Below are 13,023 nucleotides of genomic sequence, written 5' to 3'. Positions count from 1 at the left end.
TTGAAATAGTTATCAAACAGGCCCTAAGTTACTGAAGAAACAAAAGAAGAAACCAAGTTTTTTTTTTCTTCATCAATTCTATCTAGTCTTTTCTTTATGCTTAATCGATGGTTTTGCACAGATATACACCATGTTACTTGTATAGATGGTAAATTAATTCTTGTTTCGAGATTTACTAAATTGCATGGGGTATTCTGGTCGAAAGAAAGTGAATGGCATCTGTAAATCAGAAGGAAAAATACTTCAACCAGCAAAACGTAGCTAATCTTCTTTTAATTGACGGTTCCCGATCTTTGGCTACGGCGTGCGACGGTTTTGCTGCCTTTAGTGACGAAAATAGGGTCCCAATTATGCGCAGGAGATTTAGCTGCGATTTTTATCGTCGCAAAGCGCTGCTAAAAGTGTTTCCCCGACGGTCCCTAAAAACCGCCGCTAAAACTCGAAAACAGTTTTCAGCTCCTTTCTTTCCATAAGGAGTCCATATTTATGAAATTTTCAAATTTTATTTTGGTTAGTAATTTGAGAAAATTGTTGGGCACATATATTATTTGGTGTACAATTGTTGTGATAAATGTTTAAATACATATTTTGTTGTAATTAAGGGAGAAAAAATAAAATAGTCACCATCCAATAAGCAATTCACACTAAATCACCCCATAATATCTCCTCTGTGGCTTGCATGTAATTGCCCACAACTCACTCACAGGGATTTGCCTGCTAAACAATACGACCATCGAAAAGCAAATGTAAGTCAATGCGTGGGCACATGAACATCAAACGCATTGTAGCAAGACTCAGGGAAGATAGCAGAAGTGAAGTTTAAACATGCTCAACTCAATCATATATGGTTAAGTATATGTTTTCCTTGCTGCAATACCAGTGTTTTTGTTCCTCTAAGATAATTAAGGAAGTATCTAAAACTAAATTCATAGACGATAGCTTAAACATAAGGAATAATTCTACCACTAAACTTCAGTAGTTAATACGGATCAACATCCACCCCCCAGATCATATTTAAGATTATAACCCTAACTTCTTGTATCCTTCTATTGGACCATACACAGATAAAAACTCACTAAGAAGGTAACTTCCATATATACATACAAACGAAGTGTTTAACTGAAATTCAAACTCATAATTGGAGGCTGGAGCCCAGAAAATCAATCTAAGCCCCATAAAATTTAAAATGACTTTTTTAAATGGATCAATAATAAAATCTACCTTAGATATTAGCCAAGCTCTCTGCAAGTGATTACGAAAACTAGAGGAGCTTGAAACGAGGGTTTTAACATGAGTGCATAAAGAAAGAAAAAAAGCTTGGCATCATGTGGTCAATTAATCCCAAACATCAAATACATAATAGCAATACCACCATTAGAAATCAAATGTATGTACACAAACATCAAATACATTATAGCAGAAACGAAGTTTAAACACTTTCAACTCAACTGTATGTGTACACTATTATTTGGAATTAAGACATGACACTTCATGTAATGTTCTTCCCCTTTGATGTACCCTATGGCAACTCTTGGCATAAACTTTTAGATGCCTAAAACGCGTCACCAGGACATAGTTAAGTATATGTTTCCCTAAGATAAATGCGACCCAATCTTGAAATAGAAAACTTTAAATGAGGACATAATGAAGGAGGTACCTAAAACTAAATTCAAAGAAGATAGCTTAAACAGAAGGAATAATTCTTCCACTAATTTTTAGTAGCTACTAGAGATCAAGATTCCATTTCCCAGTACATATTTAAGTTTATGAGCCAACCTTCTTGTATCCTTGTATTGGACCAGAGACAGATAAAACTTCACTAAGAAGGTAACTTACATAATTGGAAGTTGGAGCCCAGAGAATCAATCTTATCCCAGACAAAATTTAAAATGAAGTTTTCAAATAGATCAATAACAAGATTTACCTTAGTGATTAGCCAAGCCTTCTCCATGTGATTAACAAAACTAGAGGAGCTTTCATACAACTCTACCCCCAAAACTCAAATGCCAAAAACCCTTGAACCGAAGATTTTAACATGACCGTTTAAAGAAACAAAGCTCGGCTCAGATTAATCCCAAGTTCTTTTTTTTCTTTTATTGGCCTGCATCACTCTGCCGACTTGTACTCATACATCTCCATTGAAATAATTCACAACTGTTATCTCTCACTCTATTAGGCATTTCATCCCATCCAAAACCATGAAAACAAATTGCATAAATCTAAATCTTCGCATGAAACAAATCTTAGTTACATGCCTATCATTTCATTTACAGATTGATATCGGATACTCTAAATAAGTTAAACACAGCCACCAGCCAAAATCAAATTCAGTTCTTCAAACATATTGAGTTAGAATCCTACATTTACTACTACAACAAAATAAGTGGGAGTGAGGCTATATAAGCTTGTGAATATATATATTTTTTTAAATAGGGGCAATTGCAGCCTACATTGGGTCCGCCATTAATGCGAGAAGTGTTAGTGGGTAGTCTTGTCTCTGTAGTTTCATGTTTTCGATCAACTTTTGAAAAAAGATGCAAACTTTGATATTTTACAGAGTGCGATGTATGGAAATAGAAAGAAAAAAAAATGAAGATGCAAATTTTTTTTTTTGGGTCAAGAAATGAAGATGCAATTTTCAACCAATTAGATATCCATTGTAAAATCCAGTGTTTACCTTCTCTTTAGTAACTCGACAGAGGTTTCCCGGCGGCTACGGTAGTGCGAGCGGCGACGTCGTCTTGGGAGTTAGGTTTAGGGATTCTCTCTTGTCGAATTGATTTGGGGATTTTTGCCGTAGTAACCGCAATCAATTTCTCTGTAGGCAATGGGTCGGGTTGTAATCAGATTTGGGCTCTACGTGTGGTCTTTTTTCTTTTTTAGACTTTCGACTTTTGACCCACAATATTGAAAGTCAAACTGTTGACCTCGACAAAACTTGAATCCGATATCATTTTATCACTCAATTACATCATTGAAATTTAAGTAATTTCTTGAAGCATCTTGTTCATTAATTTTATTGATCTCAATTAGATACCTTAATGATTTTCAATTTGCATGATTTTTTGCAATGATATCTATGAATAAAGATGTGAAAAATAGATGATTTAGATAGATGAAAAAAATTTCGTAGGATACCCTAACGGTGCGTTTGGATGAGAGAAATAAACTTGGGATTTTGACAAAAGTCGGAATTTCTAAATTGACATAAACCAATTCCCGTGTTTGAATTAAAAAAAAACATAGAAATTTAGAAATTCCGCGTGGGAAAAAATATGGAATTTGGAGATCCTAAATCCCAACTTTAAATTCCATATAAAAGTCGTCATTTCTAAAATCCCGAGAGAGATTGAGTTTTTAAAAAAATAACTTTACAAATAAAGGTTAAATTCCGTGTTTTAAATCCGTCACCCAAACAAAAAACTTTACAAATTCTAGAATATTAATTTCTGTTATTTATGAAATCCTTTGTATTTTTAAATTTCCTCATCTTAACACACTGTAAAGGATGTTCCTCAAATAAAATTATTTGAAGAATCTATATATATATAGCATGTATATAAAGTTTAATGTTATTTTCCATCCCTTCAATTTCTACTTTTGTAATTTTCTCCATCTGATATATAATTCATAAACTGCTTGCAGCAGCATAGACTAATTGCTACGTCAAAAGGATTTGCATGAAATTGTAGGTGAGGAAGACAAAAGCAGCACGTAAGGAAATTGATCTATAATTGGCATTTAGTGTTTGGAAGTAATATTATTTATAGTATTTTTCTGAAGCCAGAAATTTGATGTACAATAAACAAATACATATGGGTTTGGAAGCCCCTGAATGCCAGTGAAGAAAAACAGTCAAACCACGCAGGCAAAGCTTTCATCCCTTTGACCCTTTTTCCATTACAAGCCAAGGCCTTCCAGCTCTCATGTAGTGAAAAAAAACACATAAAAAAACCAATTTGAAGTCAGGATCAAGTACGCATATTTGATTTTTGGCCGGCCCAAAACAAACAAAAACATGTATGCTTTCTTCTTTATTATTGTTGTAGATTTGTCCTGGCTTTGTCACATAATAAAAGGACATGGGTCCTTATTTTGTCATCATCTTGTTTGGAATGTGAACCGGTAAACAAGAATTAGAGCCGGCTTAGAAAACTTGTTGGACTGGAAAAGTAGAGCGTACAAATTAGTAGTGAGGGGGAGGAAGATACATTCCTCTTGAAACACACTGGCTTTGATTGGATTGGATGGCCTTACATGGGATTATTCTGCAACTCTTCTTAGTGGGATTGGTTGTATTAGCAGCTGCAGAAGCTCAAGCCTTGCCTGGCTGCCCAAACCAATGTGGAAATTTGTCAATTCCATTTCCATTTGGCATAGCTAAAGGCTGTTACCTCAGAGATGAATTTTTCATTGATTGTAATGAAACCAACCAAACCCCAACACCATATTTGAATGGAACTGGGATCCCAATTTCCAACTTATCCCTTAATGGTGAGTTACAAATAATGCAATTTGTAGCCAGGGATTGCTATGACCAAGATGGTTCTTTAGACACAAAACTCAGCAACACCCCAAGGCTCAAGCTTTTCCCTCCTTACACAATCTCCGGCACCAAAAACAAGTTCATTGCCGTTGGTTGTGACACTTACGCAATCTTCGAAGGTGGTCGGGGCAAAGAAAAGTACATAACTGGGTGCATGACCTTCTGTGAGAGCCTTGGAAGCATTAGTGAGTCTTGCTCTGGCATTGGGTGCTGCCAAACTTCAATCCCAAGTGGACTTCAAGTGCGTACCGTGACAATGAGTAGTTACTACAATCATACATTTATATGGGACTTCAACCCCTGCAGCTACTCCTTCATTGTGGAAGAAGGCCAGTTCACATTCTCTAGTAAAAGTTTCCAAGAACTGAAATCTATAAGCCGGCTTCCGATGGTTCTCAACTGGGCAATTGGGGATGAACCATGTGATGCAGCTCAACATAGGCAGGATTATGCATGCAAGGGAAATAGCACATGTGTCAACCCCCTCAATCTGTCTGGTTATTTTTGTGAATGTTTGCCAGGTTATGAAGGAAATCCATACCTCCCAGACGGTTGTCAAGGTACTGATTATGATCTCTTATATACATCTAATTTGATAATTATGAGCCTTAATTAGGTGTTTGCTAATGGAAATGGATCCTCTGTTCTTTTCAGATACCGACGAGTGCCAGATTTCAAACCCCTGCAGTGCAGGAGCGTGTGTAAACGTACTTGGAAATTATTCTTGTGTATGTCCAAAAGGTTTCAAAGGCGACGGAATGAAAGCTGGAACAGGTTGCAGCAAAGACAACACCAGCAATCTTTTTAAGGGCATTCACTTGCTTACTATTTCATTGGGTATGCACATCTGGTGAACTGTTAAAATGCATCCTATATTTATTTAAGTAGATTATTATACAAAATACTTATGAAATCAAATCTGGTTGTGATTTGCAGCTATGACAGTAGCCTTGTTGGTTTTGCTGGTTGGAAGTTCATGGACTTATTGGGGAACGAAGAAAAGGAGGTTCATCAAACTCAAAGAAAAATACTTTCAAGAAAATGGTGGCTTCTTGTTGCAGCAACAACTCGCTAGTCGCAGAGGACCTGTGCAGACAACGAAAATTTTTACTGCAGAAGAACTCGAGAAGGCTACAAACAATTACCATGAAAGCAGAGTCCTTGGTGAAGGAGGATATGGAACAGTGTACAAAGGAATACTAGAAGATGACAAAGTGGTTGCCATAAAAAAGTCCAAGATTTGTGCCCCCGCTCAGAATGAGCAATTTGTTAACGAGGTGATTGTTCTTTCTCAAATCAACCATAGGAATGTGGTGAGGCTGTTAGGTTGTTGTTTAGAGACGCCGATGCCATTGTTGGTTTACGAGTTCATCATCAACGGGACTTTGTCGGAGCATATTCACAACAAATGCAGAGAATCTTTACTTTCATGGGAGCTGCGGTTGAAGATAGCCGCAGAGACTGCAGGAGCACTGGCATACTTACACTCCTCCATTTCCATCCCGATCATACACCGAGATGTGAAGACGACGAATGTACTCTTAGATGAAAATTACATAGCAAAAGTGTCTGACTTCGGAGCTTCACGGTTGATTCCTCTAGATCAAGCTCAAATAACTACATTAGTGCAAGGAACACTCGGGTACTTGGACCCTGAATACTTCCATTCAAACCAACTAACGGAAAAGAGTGACGTGTATAGCTTTGGAGTTGTCCTTGCAGAGCTACTAACAAGCAAAGTGGCACTTTCTTTTGCCAGGCCTGAGGCAGAGAGAAATCTAGCGAGCTTCTTTGTTTGTTCAGTGGAACAGGGTCGCTTGAATCAAATTCTTGATGAAGACATAGTCAATGAGGGAAATATTGAGACACTTAAAAAAGTGGCTGATCTTGCAAATAGATGTTTAAGGGTAAAAAGGGAGGAAAGGCCTACCATGAAACACATAGCCATGGAGCTGGAGGGGATGATGATTATGGCAAAGCATCCATGGGGAAAGGCCAATTTCGGCCCAGAGGACACTGAATACTTACTTGGGTCAGCTTCAATGGCTTCTGTTAGAGGTGACAATTGTTCTAGTACTGGTACAACTACTGATGCAACTACTGTGTACGACAGCATGCGAATCGAAATCAAAATGTTAATGCGACACAACGGGCGATAGCTCATCGACTGGTCAATAGTGATGTAATGTAGGAAATCTTACCAATATTAGTTTGTTTTGATTTTGAGACAGTGCCTCATTTGAGAAAAGGGCATATCAGAGTACATACTACAATGTACTGCGTTGTAAAGCTATGTGGAAAAATAAATTGTAACAAGAAGAATGAGTGAAGATTAACGCAAAACTACTCGGGCACCCCCATGAAATAAAATTAAAACACAGTATATTTAAAACCCTGTCAGCTCAGCTTGCATTTCTCATGATGGAATTCGAGAAGAAAATTTAACAGGAAAGTGTTGCTGTCTACAATATATGAAATTTCAAAGTTACACATTTCGGGAAAAGCAATTAATTTGCCAGCTCAATCTAATTTGTTTATTCTCAAAAGACACAAGAATCACCTAGATCAAAATCCTTAACCTGTTCATTACAGTGAAAACCATTATCATGAACCTTGCAATAAAATTTGAAATAGAAATACAAGAGAAGCACAACCTAATCAAATCCCTTTGTTTAAAATGGAAACCCTGCTCAAGGAGATGAGGAAACTAACATAACCGTTGTTGTAGTGTAGCTGAAGGTTGAAAAATTGCTCCTACTCGAGCAGCAGGAGATCATCTTATCTGGGTAGGAGAACAAAGCAACCCAGATGCATCCGCTCCAACCACTGCAAGATCACAAACAGTACAGAGCTGCCCTTCCTGGGCCAGAACAAACCGAGAACTGCAGTACGGGCATGAAACATCCTTCTGCCCACGGTAAATAGGCACATATGTTGCACCACAAACCACAAATGGATTTCTGAAATCATAATTTAGCTGGGTTGCATCATTCATGTTCTTCTCGGCAGCCTGGAGGACTTGTCTTGCAGTCTTTGCATGGTTTTCAGTGGTGGGATTGGTCTCCAAAAGTCGCCTGGCAAAGTTGGCTGCTGTGTTGAGATTACCAGCCTTAAAGCAAACACTCATGGCATTCAGTAATGCAAGTCTCAAGTGAGGCATCTGAAGGTTACAGTGGGTGAAGTAAGCTGCTAGCTCCTGTTGGCGAACGGGATTGTCCTTAAGTTCCCTCCTCTTAAGCTCCATCTTCAAACCCAGAACATACTCCTTCACAATGATAATTAATTCTTTTACTTCATCAACCTCTCTCCTTGAATCAACTACAATCAAAGGAATAGTATGCAGAATACCAAGGAGAAGTCGTAAAGCCTCTGTAAATTTCCCCGTAGTTGTGGCCTTGTAACCCGCCTTAAGCTTCTCTTCCAGCTCTGAGAATTTAAACACAAGAGCAGGAGGACCCCTAACATTAGGAGTAGCTGACTCACTCCATCCCCTCTCAACAGCCACAGAGATCACAGGAGCTGATGAGAAGGCACGTAGATACGTATGACTGCCCATGTGTAAGTCAAGAAACAATTGTCTTAGGGGAGCAAAGTTCTTTATACCCAGCTGCCGGTTCAACAAACGCATTGCAATATCGAAATTCCCAGCCGCTGCATGTTCAGCAGCAAGAGATGACTTCTGGGTCCAAATTTGACTTACAGGCATACCAGGAGTTGGGGCAACAAACACAGAAGAACGGGCATTACTTGCAGTTTTGGGAGTATCAATCTCAGGTGGAAGTTCAAGATCTTCAAGATCCCATCCTCCCTCCTCATTTTCCTCATGTTCTTCCTCATCCTCCAGCACTGCACTGATGTCTCCATTTGGAATGTTTTCCACGTCAACAATATCCAAATCCTCTCCCCAATCAGCATCTGTAGCCTCTTCATACTCTTCCTCTGCATTCCGGCCCACATTATCAAGACCACCCTCAAATATTCCTCTCATAACCCTCAACAAGGGCCAATCTCCACCACAGATGATTGGGGTTGGAGGCATCAAAAGAGATGGAGATTTCCCCTTGGGTAAAATCGGAACATTATCTCCCAGTTCAGCTGCCAAACGTTCTGCAATATCATGGAGGCCATGAATTACAGCTGTGCTATAAGCAAGGGGTAAATGACCAGCATTCTCCAATATCTTAACACGCTCTCTGATGTCACCCAAATATAGAGCATTGTGGAATTGACCCATCACATCATTCTTGACTTCAGCAATTTTCAGCATTTTGGACAATTTATCCAAGTTTCCAGTCACAAGATAGAGGAATGATAGCCTCTCAAAATTCTTTGTCTTCTGATACGCATATTCTACAATGCCTGCATTACCCTGGCGAAGGGCCTCCACTCCCAAACGATACCAGTGATCTTTCTCATCAATTTCCTTGGCAGAAGCAACAGCAATCTGGATGTTTCCACTCCCTAGTGCCAAGTTGAAGCGAGTCCTTTCATCCTTCACAAAATGAAGGGCAACCTCAGGGAAACCTTTCTGCTGTAGATATGCAATCATGGCCTGGCCACAGAGCTCAGAGCTCTTAATCATGCTCATAACCTGGTCATACCTCTTCTTCAGTAAGGATAGCTTGAAAACATATTCTGTTGCATCAACAACAATGGCACAGTTCTTCCCATCTCGATCCAAGCAATGGATGGTGCTTCCATACACTTTTGTTATATATACTGGAACATCTAGGGTCCTGATGATTCCGTTGTCCCCATTGGGAAGGCAGTATTTGATGTGGTTCAAGGTTGTGTATATGAAAACGCCATTGTCATCCCAAGCTCCACTCTTTACACGAATTGTCTCATGGAGAGTGCACTGATGCACAAGCTTCTTGTTGGCTATCACAATAGAATGTTTGCTCAGCAAAGCAATGCTTTCCATATCGTTTGACCAAACAACATACCTTACGAAAGGAGTTTGAAGCTCCCCAAGAATAATTCTCTGCTGCAGGTCAAAAATAATAACTCTGTCCTCTGCCCTGCAAAGCAAGTTTCCAGTTCCAGCATAAAATATTGCATCAGCAATAATAGGTAGGGCACTCTTCTTGACAATCTCATTTTTAAGGTTCTTAACTATAACTTGATTGCTGCTCTTTTCAAGCACTGCAAACCTATTCCTAGCCACGAACACGGCTGGCCCTCCAATTCCTCTTTTTGCCTCCTGCACAATATCACCCCGGCCAAAGCTATCTTTGGGTATAATGTATAGCTCATAAGAACCCCCTTCCGTTTCTGAACATATCAAAACAGCATTTTCTGTAGGGCTATAAGATAGTGTTTTAGCCCCTTGATTCAAGGTGGAAGAACCAGGCCTTCGAATAGGGATAACCTGAGTGTCTCTCTGGGTAGAGAACTCAAAGAAGCGGAGAAAACGATCTTTAACATAGAACATTGAATCACCACTAACAGAAAAGGCAGGACGTTCTCTCTCCAATTTAAAGACGATCATGCCACTATCATGACCAGCAGCCAAAAGGTTCATTTCAGGATGTGCTGCAAGAATCCAGAACCTATCATGCTCTCTACGAAATGTCTGAAGACCAGTCCGTTTTGTGGCATCCCAGACTCGGATGCTTCTATCCTCTGAATTGGACACAATAATATCCTGCCTTGCATGGAATAAAACACATGATACATTGTTCATGTGCCCCCTTAAGGTGTCCACCTCCCAAGCCTTTGTATCTGAAATTGGAAAGATCAACAGGTGACTATTATTACTAAACAGATTTCTGTAGCTCTAATATTTCCTTCTTTCTAAAGTGCACACACTAGAAGAGTTTTTATTTTTTACTTTTAAAAGTTAGACCAAAAAGAGCTTAATTGTCCAATGTATATGCACATAATATTTACCAAGAAATATATAAGCACACGTACAAAAGCAATTATGTGGCTTTCTTCAGTGCTACAGAACAGGCCATGAATTAACTTTTACGAAACAAGGCTTTATTAATAAAAGGAATGTACAAAATTACCAACAGATGTCTGGTATTTGACAGAACAATAATAGAAAATTAAGTTAAATGACAATTTGGGAGCTAAAAACTAATCTATTTCCCTCTCTTCAACAACATGAAACAATTTACCCTAATGGGTTACCAATAAAAACGAGAAAATAAGAGAAAATGTTAAGTGTTTTTGAGGTTACTATATCGTGTACATGGTCGCAACTTGCAACAGAAAGGCAGATCTTCAGTAGGATGATTAAAAGCTAAAAAATTAGTCTTTAAATACCTAGTTTCCTAACATATGTTGTGTTTGGCATCATGAACATAATTAAATAAATAATTATATTTAAATATTCTTACCAGAGTTGGATTTAGCTTTTACAAAAAAGAAAAATTAAATAACAAAATTTCATTCAAGTATTCTAGCCTACTTTTGATACTTGAAAACAAGAAGCAGATCCATACACATTTTTGTTTCTTGTTAAAAAAAAATCTTTGGAGGTGCATACTTATTAGAATGTTTATTTCACAGGACACCTGAAACAGAAGAAAAAAGGCATACCATTCATTCGCCAGAGTTTCACTTGTCGATCGTCTGCTCCAGAGACGATCAGAGGGAGTGTGGGATGGAATGATGCCCAATTAACACCCCGATCATGACCTTCCAAGACATACTTCACAACAGCATCAACTCCACCAAAGAAATCTGCATTCATCTGACTCAGGCGCAGGATGTCATCTGCAGGGGCAACCGTCTTTTTCCTGAGGGCACCAATATCCCAAACACGAACAGTTTGATCCAAGGATGCTGAGACAACAAGATCCTCCTTTGGATGGAATAAGGCACACATGACGTAATGGTTGTGTCCAGTGAGCACAGAAATACAAGTTCGGGACTGCCAATTCCATATTCTGATTGTCTGATCATCGCTAGCACTGACAATCCATGGGTACTCATGATGGAATTGAACGGTGCGTATGTAATCAAGGTGTCCAAGAAGTGTAAACAAACACCTATGCAGCTTGTAATTCCACACCTTGATCTTGTAATCATCCCCTGCCATTTAAGCTTACACAATAAATTACTTCCTTCGAGGATCTCTTCGGAGTCAGCAGCGCCATCATGTAATAAAATAAAACTTACAAACAAGTAATATTCTTCTCAGCTTGATAGAACTTGGAAAAACACAGGTACCATATTTAAGATTAAGAAATATATGGGTGAATATTCTAGATCTGACTGTTTCTACACGGCATAAAGAAGAACCTAATAAACTAACATTTCTAATGAATGCAACGGGTGATGTGCAAGAAGGTGACACATAATATTGCACAAAACTAACATGGCAGAATAACATGCAATATACTAATTTCATATCAAATCTAAGCACACCGTGAAAACAAGAAATCAAGTGCTGAAATTTTCAGACGGTAACACGGAATGAACCAACAGAAAACAAAAAATTTTGAATTTTGATGTTATACCTCCAGAGACGAAAAGCGGCTGAGAGGTGTGGAAATGGACACCACGTACAGGGCCATCGTGCTCGTCAAAACGGTCGATGAGAGTGCCCATCCGGTAATCCCAGAGCTGGATCACACCGCTGTGGAGACTGGCCAAGATCCATGGCCTCTTGCTGTGAAAGCTCAGCCCCTTCACTCGATTACTCTTGGTCTCGAATTTCGTCAGCATCTCAAAACACAATTGAATGCCCCCTTGATTGAAATCAAGATCAAACAACCGACACCTCTTTAATTGATAGAAACTCAATTCAGCAATACAAATCACGTCTCAAGGCTATCCAATTGATAATACTTTCAATCTAATCAATTCATTGTTTTCTTATCTATTTTCTCAGCAAACAATCACGGGAGGTGAATTTCGCGATTGAACTGATACGTACAAAGAAAGAGAGAGAGAAAATGTACCTCAGATCTGGTAATGCGGATTGTTGATTAGTAAAGCGGCGATACGAGATGATGGATTTGTTTACGATATGATAATGCACTGCAATCCAACAAATCGTCTAATGATCCAGACAAATTTTCTCTTCTTTTCTCAGAAGCCAATCAGCAGGTGAGAGATATTGGGTAAGACACAGAGAGAGAGAGAGGGAGAGACTCAGATCCGGGAATGCAGAGATTCAATCATATGAAGGCTAAATACATCAAAATTGCAATGCCCAGAGAGAGAGAGAGAGAGAGAGAGAGGTCACTACAAAGCAGTCAGTGACCTTGCAGATCTGTTTTGGGTTTTCAAGCAAAGCTCTTTTATTTCTTTCTTACTTTCGTTCGTTCTTGGTTTGTCTTTCGTTTTTTGGACAAGGTGGTCACTGGTCACGTTTTATTCAATTCAATTCCTTGAACCTGATTTTTAGGCTTCTTTTTCTTTTATAGGGGCAATGGTCTACGAAAATTGATATTTCTCTATACATAAATCACTTATTTTGAATTTTAATCGTGCATGGTGAAGAGCTAGTAGCTTGAATT

The 13,023-nt window shown here is 38.7% G+C and overlaps 2 protein-coding genes and 1 long non-coding RNA gene across 4 annotated transcripts; 1 reads left to right on the top strand and 2 right to left on the bottom strand.

The window, feature by feature from the left end:
* LOC109948945 lies at positions 484 to 2,829 on the bottom strand. Its single transcript, XR_002271397.1, has 2 exons — positions 2,678 to 2,829; positions 484 to 714 (listed from the first exon to the last, which is right to left on the bottom strand). It is a non-coding gene; the product is annotated as an uncharacterized LOC109948945 (long non-coding RNA).
* Positions 4,248 to 6,705, top strand: LOC18780044 (putative wall-associated receptor kinase-like 16). Its single transcript, XM_007212789.1, has 3 exons — positions 4,248 to 5,106; positions 5,201 to 5,383; positions 5,483 to 6,705. The coding sequence occupies exons 1-3, from the start codon at positions 4,248 to 4,250 to the stop codon at positions 6,703 to 6,705; spliced, it is 2,265 nt and encodes a 754-aa protein (XP_007212851.1).
* Positions 6,930 to 12,873, bottom strand: LOC18778468 (coatomer subunit alpha-1). Of its 2 annotated transcripts, none has more exons than XM_020562112.1 (4): positions 12,463 to 12,873; positions 12,019 to 12,283; positions 11,096 to 11,590; positions 6,930 to 10,270 (listed from the first exon to the last, which is right to left on the bottom strand). In XM_020562112.1, the coding sequence occupies exons 2-4, from the start codon at positions 12,224 to 12,226 to the stop codon at positions 7,320 to 7,322; spliced, it is 3,654 nt and encodes a 1,217-aa protein (XP_020417701.1). In that variant the 5' UTR covers positions 12,227 to 12,283; positions 12,463 to 12,873; the 3' UTR covers positions 6,930 to 7,319. The 2 variants fall into 2 exon arrangements, with proteins under 2 accessions (XP_020417701.1, XP_007213296.1); XM_007213234.2 differs by having other exon boundaries at positions 12,019 to 12,249.

This window comes from Prunus persica, chromosome G4, assembly GCF_000346465.2.
Source record: "Prunus persica cultivar Lovell chromosome G4, Prunus_persica_NCBIv2, whole genome shotgun sequence".
Classification (NCBI taxonomy): domain Eukaryota; kingdom Viridiplantae; phylum Streptophyta; class Magnoliopsida; order Rosales; family Rosaceae; genus Prunus; species Prunus persica.
Note: the sequence above shows the minus strand (reverse complement) of the source record. Positions and strands in the feature narration are given on the sequence as shown.